This window comes from Anastrepha obliqua, chromosome 1, assembly GCF_027943255.1.
Source record: "Anastrepha obliqua isolate idAnaObli1 chromosome 1, idAnaObli1_1.0, whole genome shotgun sequence".
NCBI lineage: Eukaryota > Metazoa > Arthropoda > Insecta > Diptera > Tephritidae > Anastrepha > Anastrepha obliqua.
In genome coordinates this window covers 162,793,445-162,813,467 of record NC_072892.1, presented here as the reverse complement: position 1 = coordinate 162,813,467, position 20,023 = coordinate 162,793,445, and the positions used below count along the sequence as shown (strand labels likewise).

Genomic DNA, 20,023 nt, shown 5'->3' with positions numbered 1-20,023 from the left:
CAAAGTGAATGGCGAAATGGCACTCGCAACGCTTCACTACCATTTCAAAAACATTTGTGCGATTTAATGATTTCACTTTGCACCTCCTTTAATTCTCATGCTTTCTTTTTGAATTGTTTTAAATGGGTTTGATTTTGTAGCACCCTTTCAAGAAAAAAAGAAAAAAACGCGTCCACATTTGGTAGACTTAGTAAAAGAATTTCCAATCACTTTGCAAGCTGTAGTAGTCAATGAGGCGTGCATTGCCTTGAGCAGCACTGGCGGCAAAAGAAGGTTGGAGAAAGGAGCGACTGCAAGTGCTCGTCGTAGTCAGCGGTGCACCAGACCAAAATGCCCGCATTGTGCTTTTATGTAATTTGTGGGAACCTAACGATGTGTTGTGTTTAATTTTTGATACTTTATTCGCTGTGCAGATCGCAATTGCTATGAAATCACGGCTTATGCTTGAATAGCGGCTTCCTATCAAAATATGGCAATTCAAAGTTGAGCTAAAATAATTAAGGCCAACAGAAACACTTTTTCTTCTTATTTGGCGCCGCGATCGCCTAAGCCATTTTGGCGAAGTTCAAAAAAGCTGCACGCAATTAGAAACACTAAGTGAAACCAAGTTCTGCTCCACTTGAACTTTTTCTCTCAAAGAGAAGGCCTTCACTAGCAGACAATGTGTCAAACATTTTCAAGTCTGAAGCGTTTGCGTTAGTTCTTACATCTTGACTTAGCTGGTGGAGCTGCAGAATATTTATTCACGTCGCTATGCCTATACACCTATGAAACTCGTACAGCTCATAATTTGACCATCTGCGATATTCGCTACCACCAAACCAGGCACGGCATAGACCGGGTGCTAGTAAATTAGATTCGTTCGATGCTGGCCCAAAGAATCGTTTCGGTGCGAGTAGAGGAAGATCTGCTGGTGTCATCTGGGGTTAATACAGGCTGCCCCCGAGGCGGTGTGCTGTCTCCATTGCTTTGGTGCATGGTAATCGATCCTCTACTCAACACCTTAAACGATTCGGGAGTCTACGCACAAGCATATGCGGACGATGTTGCTTGTTTGGTAACAGGCCCTTCGCTTATGAACATCTGCAGGAAAGTGCAGAAAACTCTGGATCGGATTGACACTTGGTGCTGTGCGAATGGGTTATCGGCAAATCCCGCCAAGACTGGTATTGTCCTCTTTACCAGAAGGAGGAAGCTTGATGGACTCGTTCTGCCAAAGCTAAAAGGAGTCACAATCCAGCTATCCAAGGAAATTAAATATCTTGGAGTAATCCTCGATAGTAAGCTCCTATGGAAATCACACGTTGAAACACAGGCATCCAAAGCACTGACAGCTTTCTGGCAGTGCAAAGGTGTCTTTGAGAAAACGTGGGGTCTCTCTCCTAGCAAGGTCCTATGGATCTACACAGCTATGATAAGACCCATTATCACCTAAGCATCAGTGGTCTGGATGAGTAGTCTCTCTCTAGTGGGAGTCAGGAGGACCTTATCGAGACTACAACACACTGTGGCCATCTGTTGCACCGGAGCTTTTCCGACTACTTCAGGCCCGGCACTAGATGCTCTGATTTGTCTACCACCTCTTGATGCTTTCATCCAAGGAGAGGCCTTGAAGGCCATTTGCAGACTGAAATACAATGGGAACTGGTACGGCCCTTGTTCGGCATTGGAAGACAGAGAAGGCATGGACATCGATCCAACGATTCTCTCCATGCCCCTTGACTCCATGCCATCAAGAGTCGTACTTGAAAAGAGATACAGTGTAGTGCTACCAGAGGCTCAGTTGTGGGAAGACTCAGAAAATGAGCGCGGCAAACACTGTTTTCGCATTTTTACGGATGGCTCCAGGACCGAGCATGGCTCCGGCTCTGGGGTCTACGTGGAATTCAGCGGGACAAAACTGCACTTTGCTCTTGGAATGCATGCATCTGTGTTTCAAGCATAGGTGCATACAGTTCAAGAAGCGATGAACTTTGTTGTGGAAAAACGATGGAGAGGCAGATCTATATGTATCTGCAGCGACAGCCAAGCTGCGCTTATGGCCTTAGACAGCCCTCCAACCACATCAGGGGTAGTCAAGTCCTGTAAATCCAGGCTGAACTATGTCGGTAGATATAATAGCCTGATGCTAACATGGGTCCCGGGACACGTGGGTATCGCGGGTAACGAGACCTCTGACTCTTTAGCTAAGATGGGCTCTGAGGCCAACTTCTTTGGCGCAGAGCCCGTTTTGCCACTACCTTCTGCGGCCATCAGAGCCACGGTTAGCAAATGGGTAACTACCACCCACAAGCGAGCTTGGCAGGCTGAGAGAGGCTGCAGATGGACTAAACTGACGTTACCTGTCACGTCCGATCGACTGTCGCAAACCCTTCTGTCATTAAGCAGAGGGGAGTGCAGACGGGTGGTTGGACTGATGACGGGCCACTTTCTGTGGGCAAAGCACATGGAAAGGTTGGACATCTCAGACAGTGTACTCTGCCCAGCTTGTGAAGAGGAGGATGAGACGGCGGACCACTTCCTGTGTGTCTGCCCCGCCTTCGCTCGAATCAGGTTTGAAGTCTTTGACACTGATGTGTTAAGAAGCGACCATCTTGGCTCCTTGGCACCACAAGATCTACTTAGATTTCTTCGGAGATCGGGTAGATTTAAAGAAAATTTCACACTCCGATTTGTAGTAGTGAAATTTTAGCTAACTTATTAAGGATTTTCCACTAAGAGGTGTTATTTTGATATTCAAAGAAAAATGCTAATTTTGAACATAAATGATCGGATGTTTATCTACCTATAATATAAAATAAGTCGGGCTTTCCTTCCTGGCGGTATAACTCCAGAACGCACAAACCGATTTCCACGGTTTTGCATTCGTTGGAAAGGTCTCGGGCTCCATGAGGTTTATAGCATGTACTCTGCTCAGTTAATTTTAAGTGACATTTATTATGCGCACTTTCTTTCAAACGCTAACTTAAAACCGGTATTGTGTTCACTGTGAAATTGTGAAATTGAGGTTAAAGTTATTCGTTTCCTAACATTTGTCCTTAAGGTGGTAAGTTGAGCTGTGTAAATTATGCGTATCGCGCATTTCACAACCAATTCAGTTATGTAACAAATACAAGACGACATATAGATATCTTGCATCGCTTGCGCATTCGAACGAATAATCCCGACATGCAAATAACCGATGAAATCTATGTACAATGAAGGATTGATTATGATTGAGGATCAATGCTTGACTATTGCAAACAAGCTACTGATTGAAGTAGGAATGATTGCGCCAAATCGATCGATGCACGATGCATTCCACCAAGAATTAAATCGAGAGCTGCAATATAATGTTGATACATTGCAGGAATACGTTCGAAATAATGTGCCGTGGCGGAATGAACAGCAAAAACAAGTATACGAAACATTAATGCAAGCGATGGACAATAATACTGGTGGTCTATTCTTCCTGGACGCACCTGGAGGAACAGGAAAAACATTTGTCATTTCATTGATTTTGGCCACTATTCGATCAAGATGTGACATAGCTTTCGCATTAGCATCATTTGGAATTGCGGCGACTCTTCTAGATGGCAGTCGTACTGCACATTCTGCGCTTAAGTTGCCTTTCAATTTAAACACAATTGATACTCCAACATGCAATACTTCCCGATCCAGTGCAATGGGAAAATTATTGATGCAATGCAAGCTCATTGTTTGGGATGAGTACACAATGGCACATAAGAAATCACTTCAAGCACTTAACTTCACACTAAAGGATCTTCGGCGAAATAACAACATCGTTGGCGGCTTGATGCTATTTTTGGCAGGCGATTTCAGGCAGACGTTGCCAGTAATTCCCCGTGGAACGCCTGCAGATGAATTGAATGCTTGCCTGAAAGCATCACCTTTGTGGAATAATGTAAAAACAGTATCGCTAACCACTAATATGAGAGTTCAACTTGAAAATGATCAAAGTGCTGCGCAATTTTCCAAACAATTGTTAGCTGTTGGAAATGGAAAAATCCCAGTTGATGCGACAGCTGGATTAATTGCTCTTACCAACGACTTTTGCCGATTTGTAGACTCTCAATTAGCTCTTAATGTTAATGTTTTCCCAAACATTAGTTGGAATTATCAGAATAATGCTTGGTTAAGTCATCGAGCAATTCCGCCGCAAAGAGTAATGACGTACACTCACTGAATTTCACCATTCAATCAAAAATTGATGGCGATTTGGTGACATACAAATCCTTTGATTCCATAACAAATCCCGCTGATGTAGTAAATTATCCAACGGAGTTTTTGAACTCTCTGGAGTTACCAGGATTTCCAGGATTGCAACTCAAAGTTGGTTCAGTTATTATGATATTGCGTGATTTGAATCCACCGGGACTTTGCAACGGTACTCGACTTGCAGTGAAAAGACTTATGCCGAATTTGATTGAGGCAATCATTATTAATGGAAAGCACGCAGGTGAAAATGTATGTACAGTAGGTTCTGTTTTTATGCGGTAGATACGTTCCGCAAGAAACAGCGTAAAAAAAGCTACTAGTTCTATAGTAAAACTATGGATACGTTTCAAAAGTGCTAAAACCGCATAAATCTGAAATAATGTAATAAAATCGCATAAAAAAGGGCACTAGTCCCATATTATAACTATAGATATGTACGTTCCATAGACCGCATGAATCTGAAATAATTAAATAAAATCGCTTAAACAAAATATTGTATTTTTGAAAATTATATCTTTATTTAAGAAACGTCAGAATCGAAAAATAAATTTAAGTCAGAAATAGGATCAGACAATACCCACATGTTGCGCGTTCGTTTAGGATTTGGCGTAAAATCACTTTCGTCACTTGAGGAAATGTACACGTCTGATCTAGATAGTTATGCAGGCGGTTCCATACTTGTAGGGTTAGCATTTCTGATCTGATTTAATCTGTGATGAGTTTTTGCTTAGCTGGTTTAGAATCTTGTTTATATGTACAATTCCCGATAGGTCGACATACATTTTGTAATTTAAAAAAAAACCGCACTATTTCAAAACCGCATTAAAAAAAGCCGCATAAAAACAGAACCTACTGTATTCCTCGAATACCAATGATTCCGACTGATCTTCCGTTTGACTTCAAATGCGTTCGCAATGACAATTATCAAGTCGCAAGGCCAATTGCTTAGTATTTGCGGGATAAATTTAGAAAATCATTGTTTTTCACATGAGCAGCTATACGTTGCATTTCACGAGTTGGGAAACCATCCGCTTTGTTTGTGTTAACGTCAGGCCAAAGAACGAAAAATGTGGTTTACCAAAGAGCACTTCAATGAAACGGATAATTTGCGGTCACGTATAACGCATCGATTCAGTATTTACTTTGGATTCACTTTCATTTTTTACTTAGAGAAGTTCAACTAAATTACACTTAATTTTTGTAATTGAAATGAATTCATTACTGTTGTGAAATGAAGTAAAATTTTTCCTTTTCAAATATGAAACAAAAAAAATCATTTTTCTTCATCTTTTAATCCCCAAACGAAATGTTACAAAACGGAGTTCGCCGGGTTTGTTAGTTTCATATATATTTTTAATTTTAGCAGATTTTCAATTCAGGATCGTTAACCAGTACCCCTTCATACCCAATCGATTTGAATGCGCTTTGAGTAGGTAATATCCATTACTTCGAACCAGTAAGAACGCAGTTGGCTTAGACCTAAAACCCAATTCCGTGAGTGAAAAATATAAAAAAAAATAAACCAAAACAACAGCGCGTCCTTAAAAGACACTGTGTAACACTATTTTTGGAGAGTGATAAATTGTGCTCCGTTGCCGATTGGGTAGATACACTTCCCTGTACGTACTCTTATGTTAAAAATAATAGTAACGCGACGAATTACCAATTTTTAACTTTTTTTTTTTTGTATTACAGTTCTGTTTCATATTTTTATAAAGCTACAGTGCATTCTATAAAATTAGCTATGTAACTTAAAGTACATGGTCGGCAGCCTTTCATATGGAAGAAAATGTTGAACTCCTCAGGTGAAAAAAAATTACCAAAAATCAAAGATAATTTTGATTTACTACTTTGATTTACTACTTTGTTTAAGTAGTATTGAATGGGCTATAAAACTGTATACACAGAATCTCTCTGAAAATTCTGAACAAAAAGTCGGCCATTTTGATGTATTTTTTTTTTTAATTTCTTTTTCGTTTATTTCAAGTCTAACACATAATTACTGTTCTTAAAAACCTCTTCGAGCTAATATGAGCTTAAATTACTACAAATAGTTAATGAATAAATTTTAAGAAAGAGTCAGGCGGGAAAAGTCTGCGCGGGCAGTAATAATATTTTGTGAATTTTGTACAAAGTTTGGAGCTTTGAGTTACGCAGTGTAACCTCCCATAACGGACACCTATATTAGCCGGACAATGCCCTTGAAAGGACATTGTTTTCTATACTATATATTGGAAGAAGTTACCCTTTTTTGAGTGAACACCCCTCTTGGACGAACAAAAACTGGCTGGCTGTGAATGTACGCCCAAGTGAGGTTTCACTGCATAGGTTTTTTGTTATACAAAATCATAAAAAAAAATTTAATACAAAATAAATACTTAAAATTATTATTTTGAACACAGGTGTACATATGTATCTATGTGTGTATATTATTTAGTAATTTTCAGTTAACTTTCATACATACATACATATGTTAAGACGCATTCTCACACTTTAAATCACAAATTTTTAATGCGCGGTTGGTAAAATATGCTGAGCTGCAGTACTTACGTTCGTTTTTTTATTAATATAGCAAAAACAAAAGCACCGCTCAATTATGCCAAAGTCATCACGATTTTACAAACAAATAAATTATTAAACATATTAAGAAAATCTTATCTTGATTAAATTGTTTAGAACGGCAGTTAAAAATGTGGATAATGATTTTTATGCTATTTATGTATTTTTTTTATTTCAAATGTCATTTCACATAACAAACACGTAAGCCACATATCTACAAATTCAATTGCCAGCAATTTATGTTACTTGTGTTTCCAACACGCTTAGTAATGCAATAACAGCAATGACAGTGTGAAGCAAAAAAGTTGTGCTTAAGTCGAGCTTTTCACTCAATTTATAGTTTACTTCCTATGGAAGCCCCTCAGTTTAACGCCGAATCGGAACACTAAATCGTTTTTATGAGAAACAGAAATATGCTGTTGGCTATTGCTTTTGAATTTAGGCCTTCAACAAGCTTAAACTAGCTTTCTACCACGTGCTAGCATATCTCACTACTAGGGCCAAAATAACAATTAATTTGTCACACAAATGTAGTTTTATGTATCGGTATTTGGAGTTGCTAGACACGTGCAAAATGCCTATTTTACATTAGACAGTAATAACTCAAAAAAATAAATGAAGTAAAATAAAATTATATTAATTTAAAAAGAAAAACAAAAAACGAAAAACCAACACAGAAAAAAAAGTAAAAAATAAAAAAAATTAAATTTGCAAACTTTTTTAAGAACAATTCTCAATAAGTCCCGAAAACTATTTCACAGATCAGTCAGGAAATTAAAGTGTAGTATATATGTAGGTTAAAAAACACTTCTTGACAGAAAAAATTTTAGACTTTGGGACAGCAACGGAGCTACTCTACCAGAATTCGATGATGGAAACGAATACGTATAACTTTTTTCTGTTAATATGTATATACGATGGTTATACGAAAAATCTGTGCAAAAATAAAAACAACTTAATTTTTCGAATAAATCTTTTGAATCGACGTAGTCTCCTTTTAGGCTTATACCCTTCATCCAACGCTGTTCTAGCAACGAGCAGCAGCGCTCAGAGTTGCCTCAGCCTACCGCACTGTTTCTGGCGCTGCAGTCTTTATTATCAGCGGGAAGATACCCGTCCACCTCATGACCACGGAACGAATGGATCGGTAAGACACCAAAAAAGAAAACGGCTTCACTAGCGTAGCGGAACGGAGATACTAAACTATACTACGGGGGCAAAGCCGATAGGACACCGAACCGAGTGACAGATGGGCGGCGAAACTTATTCCATCAATAGGCAAATGAGTCCAAAAGAACTTCGGAGAAGTGAGGCCGCAAATGCTTTCGGAGATACCTATATCGCATGGGCTAGGTAAGCGATCCCAAGTGAATATACTGCTAAGTGCCGAGCGAAGACGCTGAACCCACATTTTTTAGTTGTGACAGATGGCTCGCGGAAGGAGATGCTCTGAGGAAGCAGAGCAAAAGAATCAACGAAATGCTGGAATGCGAGGACAACTGGAACGGAGTAAAGAGATACATCGAGGACGTACTACAGAAAAAATGATAGACCCTCGCACAGTGCAACAATGCGAAGCCTCTCAGACAGAGACACAAGAAGACGAGCCTAAAGCATGCAAGCTGGCAACAAATGAGGACTGACGGTGGATCCAGACCTGGATGAATAGAATTGAATGCCGGGGTCCTGGGTCCTTCCGAAGTTATGCAGAAAGTAGTCCCGTGCAAGGAGTCGCCCCAGAAGGAGAGGAGGGACTGTTTTAGTGGCCACACCACTCGGTGCAGTGGAGGACGGTCGCTGTAAGTGCGAAGGCATTTTGAACCCTACCTCACCCCCCCAAAAAAACAACATTCTCCCTTTGCAGTTCTACAGCACACAACAAGATTCGATTAATAGCGTTCCCGCGACAGTCGGTTCTACGTAACCGGAACGGCCCGGATTTATATCCGGCCAAGGACTATCACTTCAGCAGCATTCCCCGAAAGTGTATGGGGAAAGTTTATGTTGTTACAACAACAACAGCAAATATATGTATAAGGTTATTAATTACGAAATATGAAGAAAATAAAGAGATTTTCATTTATATCTGATTGATACCAAAATCAACTGTGACCAAAAATTAAATCAATTGTGATTTGACATATGTGGCGAATATTTACCTCTTCGTTGGCCACAAAAAAGCCTTAGAATGAGCAAAGTAAAATTAAACGATTAGTTTGTCGACAAAATTCAATAAGTTGAAAGAAACTGCCAAATTGCGCGTATACAAAAGTGTCTGGCAGCTTTTTCACCTTGAAATTAAAAATGTGATAGAAGTTTTGCCCTCAGCAGTGCTGAATGTTTCCATCAACAGTCACCGATAGATCCGTCAAATGACTATCTCTATTGTAGAAGAATATTGGCCAACATTCACCCTCGTACCTCCAACCAGACTTTGTATAAATTAACTCAGTTAAGAAAATTGGTGTCGAGAAAATAAAAATGTATTGCATTAAAATAGGAGGCAATGCCTAATAAATTTCTATTCCTCTTTTGAGTTATGACTATCTTGCAGCAAACCAACGATATGCATATATGTCTCTATGTATATGTATGTATGTATAGGTGTAGCTTCTATAAAGAGGTAAAATAAAATATAGCGCATCATAAAAAAACAGCTGTGAAGATCGAATTGTCAGCACAAACAGTAGCAATGTAACAAAAGGCCGCGTCTAAAATGTGAACCGCAAACGAAAACGAAAACAAATATGTTTGTATTATCTGTGCGTAGATATGGACAGTACCGGGCAAAAATAAATAATTAAAAAAAGGTAAAGGAATGAATAAAAAAACGTATTTACATTTAAAGGATCAAGCTTGTAGAAGATTGGTCCGTTATGCTACTGTTTTAGTATAACAATTTGCAATATGGACGATTTTAAGTCAGAAATGGTTTGGGCATTGGGAATAATGGACCCGCAATTGTAGTGATTGTGGCAATTGATGTCACATTTTGAGAAAATAGTAAAGTGCAAGTGCAAAATGTTAGTACTATTTAGGAGAGAAAACAATAAAAGAAAAATTCGGAGTTGGAAAGTACACCCTCGGATATTCTATGAAAACTCCAATTTCGATTTTTTTGTGGCGATATGTTCGTACTCATGTCTCTCACTCATGCCGGCGACGATGAGTGCGGCCATTTTGAATGTTCAGTTAATTGTTGACAGCTGCTTTGCTTGCACGTGTTTCGGCCCGTATTCGATTTTTACCTATTCAAAAAGATGGATCAAAGGTCCTGTATCAAATTTTGTGTGAAAAACGAAATTAAGTACTCGGATGTATTCCGAATGTTGACTCAGTGCCGTGTCATACGGAGAAGCTACTTTGGACCAAAGCAACGTTTATCGGTGGTACAAAATGTTCTCAGAAGGCCGAGAAGATGTGAACGACGAAGAGCGTCGCCGAAAGCCGGACGCCCGAGCACTTCAACAACAGACGAAAAAATTGATGAAGTGAAGAAAATGATATTGGTCAATCGTCGAATCACCGTTAGAGAAGTTGCCCTGTTCATACATCGTTGCTTGTGCGCGACTTTTTGGCCAAAAACAACACACTAATGATGCCACAGCCACCGTATTCCCCAGATCTGGCCCCCTGTAACTTTTTCTTGTTCCCGAAACTGAAGAGGTCCATGAAAGGACGACGCTACGCTATGTTTGACGAGATAAAGGCGGCATCGAAGGATGAACTGAACAAGATAAAAAAAAATGATATTTTGAAGTGCTTCGAAGATTGGAAAAAACGTTGGCACAAGTGCATAATATCTCATGGGGACTACTTTGAAGGGGACAAAATAGATATTAATGAATAAATTAATAATTTTTGAAAAAACATAAAATTCGCGATACTTTTTGAACACACCTGGTATGAAGTTAACATATTTTAAGTAAAAGTACACAGAATAGAAATTTATTTCAAACCAAATATTTTAAAAAGCTACAACATAATAACTACAATAAAAAAAAATTGTCTAAGCATTTCCACGCTGTAATGTAATTGAGCTAAAAATTTAGTTTTCATATTCCTCGCATTTTTTACTTGCAACTGTAGCCTACAATAGGGATGCCAATATTAATGAGAATTTTTAATACCGGGATTTCGAGATGCCTTAGTGTAATGGAGGGAAAAATGAGGTGGTCAGTAAAAATTTAAGAAGCCGAATATTATTCATAAAAACCAAATATATTACAATAAATAAATTTAAAAAAAATACCAGTCTAACGGTTAGACGCGATAGAAGTGAAACCTTCCGTAAAACAAACTGAGAGAGAATAAGACGAAAGCAGCATTAGGAGCGGGATAATTATAGGTTCATTATAATATTGCTATAAAGTTCATATTTTATTTTCTTCATTTTATTATTATTCATCCTCAATGTTTTCAATTTCAACAAATGATACGAGTGGCTTATGATAGCTAAAATATGATACAAATGCTTTGGTTTCGATGTTGTCAACATGTCTTTGAAATACCGCGTCAATGGTTGTTTTTGATCGTGTTGTCGATTCAGTGCGATTGTTACACATTTTTAAATTGAATGTTGTATTGAGAAAGTCAATTGAAGGAACCGCTGTGTCCAATGCAAAATTTACGTTAAAATCGCCACTTAAAATCATTGGAACTTTATCGTATCCGCGATACTTCTGGTGTATACTTTATTAAATTTTCGTGAATGAATTCCGTGATGCTATTTATTGATTTTTTTTTCTGTCGATATTCACGACACTTTTCTGCATTATTTTTCGGCATAATTGCGGTAAATATTTAAAAATGAAAATATTTACGAATATAAAAATCTCCCCGGGTTGCTATTATGAGCGTCCCCAGCAAAACCTGCGTGACCGAAACTCTAACACAATTACATTTTTTTGAATGTTACAAACACATATGCACGCAGGTTTTGCTGGGGCGTGACCGAAACTCTAACACAATTACACATATGCACTCGTATTTGTTTGAAAATCGCCTTTTTTTTTTGGTTCTCCGTCACCTTTGGAAAATGTGTAAACAGTAAGCAAACTTTATTCAAATATTTTCCCTCATTTTTGCATCAGTAAAATTAAACAAACGCCGCAGCCGAATGGGTTGGTGCGTGACTACTATTCAGAATTCACAGAGAGAACGTCAGTTCGAATCTCGGTGAAAACACCAAAATTAAGGAAAACTATTTTTCTATATTAATAGCGCTCACCCCTCAGCAGGCAATGGCAAAACACCGAGTGTATTTCTGCCATGAAAAAAAGCTCCTCATAAACATATCATAAAATAAAATAAAATAACTGTATAAAAAAAAATTTTTTCTTGTGATTCGAACCAAGGATTTTGGATCGGAAGCTCACATTGCTAGTCGCTCGGCTATCGCGCCATGCTGTCGGCGCTGGCCTAAAAGTTATTTAGTTCGTCGCTACGTTTATATCAACATATAATCTAACGCTTCGTAGCCAAGAGTGTCGCTTTTTTTCGTTTCACTTTTGAGAAATCACTCCCAACGATTCTAAAGAAGTTTTCACTTCAAAAAAATGTTGAAAAGTCCCTGACCTAACCAAAAAAAATCCATTTTTTTATTCAAAATTACATGTATTAATCAACGTAATTTCCATCAGGGGGTGGTGCGTGACTACCACTCCAGGGAAGTACGAAGGTTTGACTCTCCGTGCATGAAATATCAAAATTATAAAAGAAATGTTTTCTAATAGCGGTCGCCCCTCGACAGACAATGGCAAACCTCCGAGTGTATTTTTGCCATGAAAAAGCTCCTCATGAAAAACATTTGCCGTTCGGAGTCGGCTTAAAAATGTAGGTCTCTCCATTTGTGGAACAACATCAAGAAGCATAGCACTAATAGCAGGAGGAGCTCGGCCAAACACCTAACAGTAGTGTACGCGCCAATGCAGTCTTAACACATTGACGCCCGGGAACGAGATTTTTCATTTTCATTAAATATTTCAAGCAGACCGGGAACGAGAAATCTCGTCTATTAGACTTACTCTGACTAAATAAAACAATATTTCTTCAAATATATGTATATTTGATTTCAAAAAGTTTTCGAAGTTTTATTACACGTCTCCCGAAGTAATTTTCAGGTCTAAAATCACCGGTCTTCTCGAAATATTACCGGCCGGCAATGTGGTAAGATCCCGATTCGTATTAACTTATGCCAGTTTTTTCGGCAGTAAAAAAGATCAAGACCCCGGGACTGGCATACCTACTATACCTACATACTTAAGCACGTACATACATAACTAGTAGTCCCGATGTCTGGCCATTGCGCTTAATGTTTTCAAAGCCGCTTTCATAAAATTCTAGGTTAATCACGCACGTACGTACATAAAATATTTATGCCAGTATGTATATAGTACACATTTGAATTGTTGTTGTCATTGTTTTTTTTTATTCTTCTTCTTCTTCCATTTTTCATTCGACACATTTTGCCAATAAACAATTTAGCGCAACAGATTCTAACTCCGTACATGCGAACTGAAATCCAACTGTTAGCTTGCAATTGCGTACAACAACAACGCCAATGATCAAACTATAAAAGCGTAGTCAATGTGATTTAAGCCAAATAGTCGCAAAACAAAAGCGCGTAAAGTGATAACGGAACGCATAAGCCGTGAAATATTTGTTAGCATAAATTTTAAAAGCCTACCTGAAATTACAGTAAAATGCCGACATGGCGTGCGCTTTTCATTTTCGGCGCGGTTGTGCTTTGCTGTGTGGATACTGTAAGCAAATGAAGTAATTTTTTTAAGTGCATGAACAACTTTAACTGCATTGCACTAAGTGCAATTTCAAAATCGTTTACAATAAAAATTGCGTTGATTTCAAAGGCAATAAGAATATTATGAGAAAAGTGAAAAAAATAACTGATATCGAAACATCAGAGCTGTGTCTCCATAAAATGCGCACTTCCACTTGACCAAATGATAAATGATTCAATGGTGCCTTCTCTCATTGTCGTTAATGGAATTTAAATTGTGCAATTTAATCAAGTTTTTCAATTTCGATTTCCGGTTGGTGATAATGCGCAATATCCCCCCTGCCCAATTCTCACTGGTCACAACGAATTTAGTAAAACAATTAAATAAATTTTTAAACCTCTCTTCTTGGATATAAATCGTCTCATCCATTCCCAGGGGATTGCTTGCTTCCATCAATATTTGCTGCTGCCAACTTTTGAGTTTTAAGGCACTAAAAGTACTTTTTATGCTTGAAGCCAGAAGCGTTTTTATGGTTGTATGTAAAAAAATATACATATCATATATTTCAACATCACCTAATGAACTTTTACAAATTCATAAAATTCTGCGCAACTAAGTTCTCGCTGTTTTTTTGATGAAAATACAACTTTATTCTGAAAAAATGGTTGCAAGTGAATCATTAAAAGTATTGCCCATCTCTGGCTACTACTTTTTCCCATCTTTCTGGTAGATCACGTATACCGGCGCGGTGAAACTGTTCATCTTTTGAGGCTATCCACGGAGCAAGCCATTTTTTGATGTCTTCATATGAATGTTCCATTCTGCTGGTCAGCTAGACCAGCGGAACAGGTGATAATCGGACAGCGCAATATCTGGAGAATATGGCGGGTGGGGTAAAATTTCCCATTTCAGTGTTTCCAGGTAGGTTTTAATGGGTTTGGCAACGTGAGGCCGTGCGTTGTCATGCTGTAGAATCGCTTTTGCATGCCTCTTCGCGTATGGCGGCCACTTATCGCACAGTGTTCGGCTCAATCGCATTCATTGAAGCTTGGTTTTAACAGTTCATAATAAACAACACCAACTTAGTCCCAACAAATACATAGCATAACCTTCGCAGCGGGAATATTCGGCCGAGGCGACGGCGTAGGAGCATGACCGGGCAGTCCACATTACTTTCTTTTCTTTGGATTGCTGTAATGAATCCATTTTTCATCACCCCTCACGATGCGATCAAGAAAACCCTTCCTTTTTTACCGCTGGAGCTTTTGTTCACAGGCGAAAAAACGACGTTCAACATTCCTTGGTTTTAACTGATAAGGAACCCAAGTCCCCTGTTTCTGAATTATTCCCAAAGCATGCAATCGCTTTGAAATGAATTGGCGGGTAACTCCTAATACTGACGCAAGCCCTTCTTGCGTTTGACACGGATCCTCATTGAGCAATGCCTCCAATTCAGCGTCTTCGAGGTTTTTGGCCTTCCTTCAAGCGGACGGTCGCCAAGTTTCCGGAATTACTTCTTGGTAGCACTATTTGAAATTATTTGCAGGACATCTTTCTATTTATCATTTGGCATAGCGATTTTCTTCTTCTTAATTCCCGCGATAACCGCTTACGCCATTTTGGCCGAGTTTAACAAAGCGCGCCAGTCGTTTCTTTCTCATACTAACCGGCGCCAGTTGAACACACCAAGTGAAGCCAAGTCCTTCTCCACCTGATCTTTCCAACGCAGAGGATGCCTCCCTCGTCCTCTGCTAACACCAGCTGGTACCGTATCAAATAGTTTCAGAGCCGGAGCGTTTGCATCCATTCGGATGGCATGACCCAGCCAACGTAGTCGCTGGATCTTTATTCGCTGCGCTATGTCTATGTCGTCGTAAAGCTCATACAGCTCATCGTTCCATCGTCTGCGATATTCGCCGCTGCCAACATGCAAAGGTCCAAAAATCTTACGCAGAATCTTTCTCTCAAACACTCCAAGCGTCGCTTCAACGGATGTTGTCGTCGTCGTCGTCCAAGCTTCTGCGCCATACGTTAGGACGGGCATGATGAGAGTCTTGTAGAGCGCTTTTGTTCGTCGAGAGAGGACTTTACTACTCAATTGCCTACTTAGTCCAAAGTAGCACTTGTTGGCAAGAGAGATTCTACGTTCGATTTCAAGGTTGACATTGTTATAGGTGTTGATGCTGGTTCCTAAATAAACGAAATCTTTTACAACCTTTCGAAACGATAACTGTCAACAGTGACGTGGGTGCCGATACGCGAGTGCGCCGACTGTTTGTTTGAAGACAGGAGGTACTTCGATTTGTCCTCGTTCACCACTAGACCCATTCGCTTTGCCTTTTTATCCAGTTTTGGGAAGACAGAACTAACAGCGTGGTTGTTAAGGCCGATGATGTCAATATCATTAATAACTATTACACTTACGAAATAACCACTGGCTGAGAGGGCCTTCGGCTTAAGTGGGGTTTCAAGACGATGGGAGAGGGTAGCTGAGGAAGAGTTAGAAGGTTAATGCATAATGTGAGTTTGAGTGGAGTATAACTTTATATATAGTTTTTGCAAAGAGTTTAAGTTTTAATTTGGTTTGTTTAATAAATTTACAAATATTGCTAATGCTATTTTCATCTGTGTTGTTGAGTAGGTTCGAAAGTTGCTGTTCTAGCGTATTCCAATCCTGGGCAGGTATCGAGGAGGTTGTGTTGTCGTGTAGTCGTGTGAGTTGCAGTAAGGGCAGTCGGGTTTGGCTGTACCGTTTAGGATGTGAACATGAGTGGCTATTGTGGGACCGATTCGAAGGCGTGTAAATGTCTTGATCTTGATCTTAGAAGGCATGTGTGTAGGATATACATGTTTGATGCCAATAGGATTTCGCTTTTTGCAGTGGTGTTGGTAATTAATCCATTGACTATTGAACGTAAAGAGATTTTTGTGCCATTTTACGAATATCTTTGATGGTAAAATGTGCACCGAAGTGTAAGAGTTCTTCATTACAAATTTACTATCATAAATGATGAATTTGTCGCCTTTGTCGGACGCATAAAGTACCGCTTCAAACAATGCAGCTGCTTCTGCTGTAAATACCGAGCAGTAGAAAGGTAGTGCACCAATTGAGATGGTAACACCAAGCTGGTTTGTGACCGCAAACGAGGTACTAGTGTCTGTTTTAGATCCGTCTGCATAAATGAACTCCCATTCGTTTTTTAAACGACCAAAGGCGCAACGATATCATTGAAATGTAGGACTTTTTTTTTTGTCGGGACAGACTAGCAAGTGCAGCACTCAGGCACAATTAAATCCTTTATACTGTACTCGAATCCCCTTTTTAATTTTCTTTAAATCTACCCGACTTCCGAAGAAATCTGAGTAGAACATCAGTGCCAAAGACCTCAAACCTGATTCGAGCGAAGGCGGGGCAGACACACAGGAAGTGGTCCGCCGTCTCATGCTCCTCTTCACAAGCTGGGCAGAGTACATTGTCTGAGATGCCCACCTTTTCCATGTGCTTTGCCCATAGAAAGTGACCCGCTATCAGTCCAACCAGCCTCCTACAGTCCCCTCTGCTTAGTGACAGGAGGAACTGCGACAGTCGGTCGGACATGACAGGTAGCATCAGTTTTGTCTACTGCTGCCTCTCTCAGTCTGCCAAGTTCGCTTGTGGGTTAGAGTAGCCCGTTTGCTAGCCGTGGCTTTGATGGCTGCAGAACGGACTCCGGGCCAAAAAAGTTGGCCTCAGAGCCCAGTACCGTGATACCCACGTGTCCCGGGACCCAAGTTAGCATCACACTATTAGCATCACACTACCCCTGATGCTGCAGACGCATATAGATCTGCCTCTCCATCTGTTTTCCAGAACAAAGTTCATCGTTTCTTGAACAACATACACCTCCGCTTGAAACACAGTTGCATGCATTCCAAGAGCAAAGTGCAGTTTTGTCCCGCTGGATTCTACGTGGACCCCAGAGCCGGAGCCGTGCTTGATCCTGGAGCCATTCAGTGAAAGTGCGGGAATAGTGTTTGCCGGGCTCATTTTCTGACTTTCACCACAGTTGAGCCTCTGGCAGCACCACACTGTATCGCACCCACTGTATTCTCAAGCCCGACTCTGGATGTTGGGCATACTCATTGGAGGAGGTGGACTCTGAGGAATCTTAGCAAAACCGCGATAAAAAGAGAGCCTGATGTGACATGAAATTTGTGAACTATTTCAACACAACGTTGTATGATAGACAGTTTGCTATTATTTTTATATTATTTCTTCTGTTTTAGCATAAAATTGTAGCATAAAAAAAATAAACTATTTATGGAATTATTTATTATATTAATTTATATAAAATTAAAGCTAATACGAAAACGAGTGAAATATTAAAAAAAAATTATTTGAAAAATTTTTTAAAAATTATTGGCGACAGAAACGGTTGCTAGAAGATCAGAAGATTTGTTGGAAGTGTTTCTTCCTGATACTTTCTAAGGTGCGGCAATCGTTTAAAAGATGGTCAGCTGATGGGTTATTAGCGCAAAACGGGTATGGCTGTTGGGTACCTCCTATGCGGAGAATTGATGAAAGTATTCATTAAAATCGCTCTTTTCCGAACAAAAAAATGTTTAGTGCACAATTTTGCAGTAGATTTTATTTAAATTTTAATCTATTTACGATATTGGTTGCAAATTTTTAGAAAACAAATAAAAAAACGGTTTTTTTATGAATCCACTTCTTCTCATCTCTACAGAGAACTACCGACGCGACGCCAACAGCCATTGCCGCCGCCGCCTCCGAAGAACCAGTGCGTCGACTGCGCAAAGCACACAAAATCTGTGCTCAAGAAATTTCTCCGCCAGCAACGGATGAGAGCGATAACACACAAATAGCCGGCGCCTACTTACGCTGCATGACCAACAGTATGGGTCTGTGGACCGACGGCAAGGGTTACAATGCCAAACGTGTGGCGAAATTTTTCAGCAAGCAACGCAATGAAAATGAAGTTGTGGTAGTGGTCGACCATTGTAATCAACAACATAAGCAGGCAGATCTGAATCTGTGGGCTTTTGAAGCGTATCGTTGTGCAACAGCGGGACGTATGGGCACTTGGTTGGGGGAGTACTTGCTAAGTGCAAAAATATAATAAAATAAATTTAAAAAAAATGGCTTAATTGATTAAAAAAAAAATATATTAAAAAATTAAGTGCTTATACGAGTAGGTATATGTATTTATAGAATATTTAATATGTGTATGTAGATATGTATTTTATTAAAAAGTATTATTTTTTGACATTTGCAAATTTTGAATTTATTTTGAATTTATGATATTTAATTTTTTTCGTTTTTTTCTTTTTTTTTTTGGCAACAATTAAAATCATATCAATGGCTTTGAAATTACGTATATGTACATATGCACACACCTATATATGTACATATGCACACACCTATATATGTACATACAAGCACACACGTTCATTAGCTTATCTCCAAGTTTCAACGGCATACAACAGCCGAATATAATCCATAAACAAAAGCTCAGTCCACATGATTTGCTTTTTTTGTATCGTGTAACTTACGTCCCACATCTTCTTTGAACCATTGACCTACACGACTGTTTAGCATACATTTGAATGCATCGTAGCACCACTTCAATTTCGACTCATTCTGTGCATTACGATTGCAATCGCTCAATATCGGCACCAATACTTCCGTATTCGCTTTATCGCGATAAAGCGCCGCTATATGTTCCACATTAAAGCCGGTGCGATCGTTCCACAATTCCAATTTTTTCCAAATGCAATGCACATACCGATGCACTATCTCCTCGTCCGGGTACTCAAAGTTGTCGAAACGGCGTTGATAGGAGGACGGCAAGTGTTCACGTTCGAAACAACGTTCACTGGCGCTTAAGAAATCATCCTCCGACTTCTCCTCAAAATCAGCGGCGCTCTGTAAATGTGTGCAGCGACATTCAAAATGTCCAACATATAATTAAGTAATTGAAATACACAACAATAACAATGGACACTTACGAACGCGTCAAATGTAAACAGGAATACAATGAAAGCGAGCGTTGTACTTCTCATTTCTTATGTCTAATTGTCTGCCTTCCAAATGCAACTGAGAAGAATAAAGCGTTCGTTTAAGTAGTCACTTAACGGCGCTCAAATCGTGTCTGGATTAGTAGTGTTGCCAAAAATTTTTGAAGCTCAAAGTTAAATCTTCTGAAAAATAAAAACAAAAATTGCTAAAAAAATTCATATCGTTGCAGAAAATAAAATTAAACCTGTTTTTGTAATAGCGGTTCATTTAATAATTAGAATATTATGCTAAAAAGTTTTAACGAGCAAACGGTGGCATTTTATTAAAACAATAGGTGTACATACAGCCGGCGACAAACACAGCAACATTTTGACCAGCTATGACTTTTTTAAATTTTTTTTGGTTTGTTTTAATTTCCATTATTTTTTATTTTTTTATAAATGTAAAGCTCGTTGTCTAGCAAAAACCACGTAACTCCAAATTTCAA

The 20,023-nt window shown here is 39.1% G+C and overlaps 2 protein-coding genes across 2 annotated transcripts; one reads left to right on the top strand and one right to left on the bottom strand.

Annotated features, from left to right (window-relative positions):
* The first annotated feature begins 13,396 nt into the window (after window positions 1-13,396).
* LOC129253385 (uncharacterized) lies at window positions 13,397-18,673 on the top strand. Its single transcript, XM_054891742.1, has 3 exons — window positions 13,397-13,421; window positions 13,478-13,541; window positions 18,245-18,673. Exons 2-3 carry the CDS (start codon window positions 13,482-13,484, stop codon window positions 18,635-18,637), a joined length of 453 nt encoding a protein of 150 aa, XP_054747717.1. The 5' UTR covers window positions 13,397-13,421; window positions 13,478-13,481; the 3' UTR covers window positions 18,638-18,673.
* A 265-nt stretch (window positions 18,674-18,938) lies between these two features.
* Window positions 18,939-19,660, bottom strand: LOC129239428 (general odorant-binding protein 99a-like). The gene is made up of 2 exons (XM_054874902.1): window positions 19,527-19,660; window positions 18,939-19,443 (listed from the first exon to the last, which is right to left on the bottom strand). The coding sequence occupies exons 1-2, from the start codon at window positions 19,578-19,580 to the stop codon at window positions 19,030-19,032; spliced, it is 468 nt and encodes a 155-aa protein (XP_054730877.1). The 5' UTR covers window positions 19,581-19,660; the 3' UTR covers window positions 18,939-19,029.
* Between the last annotated feature and the right edge of the window lie 363 nt (window positions 19,661-20,023).

Bases quoted from the DNA above. Each gene is read 5' to 3' on its own strand.
- LOC129253385 (XM_054891742.1), top strand. From the start codon at position 13,482: ATGCCGACATGGCGTGCGCTTTTCATTTTCGGCGCGGTTGTGCTTTGC. The intron at 13,542-18,244 runs GTAAGCAAATGA...TCATCTCTACAG, and splicing joins TGCTTTGCTGTGTGGATACT to AGAACTACCGACGCGACGCC.
- LOC129239428 (XM_054874902.1), bottom strand. From the start codon at position 19,580: ATGAGAAGTACAACGCTCGCTTTCATTGTATTCCTGTTTACATTTGAC. The intron at 19,444-19,526 runs GTAAGTGTCCAT...ACACATTTACAG, and splicing joins TGTTTACATTTGACGCGTTC to AGCGCCGCTGATTTTGAGGA.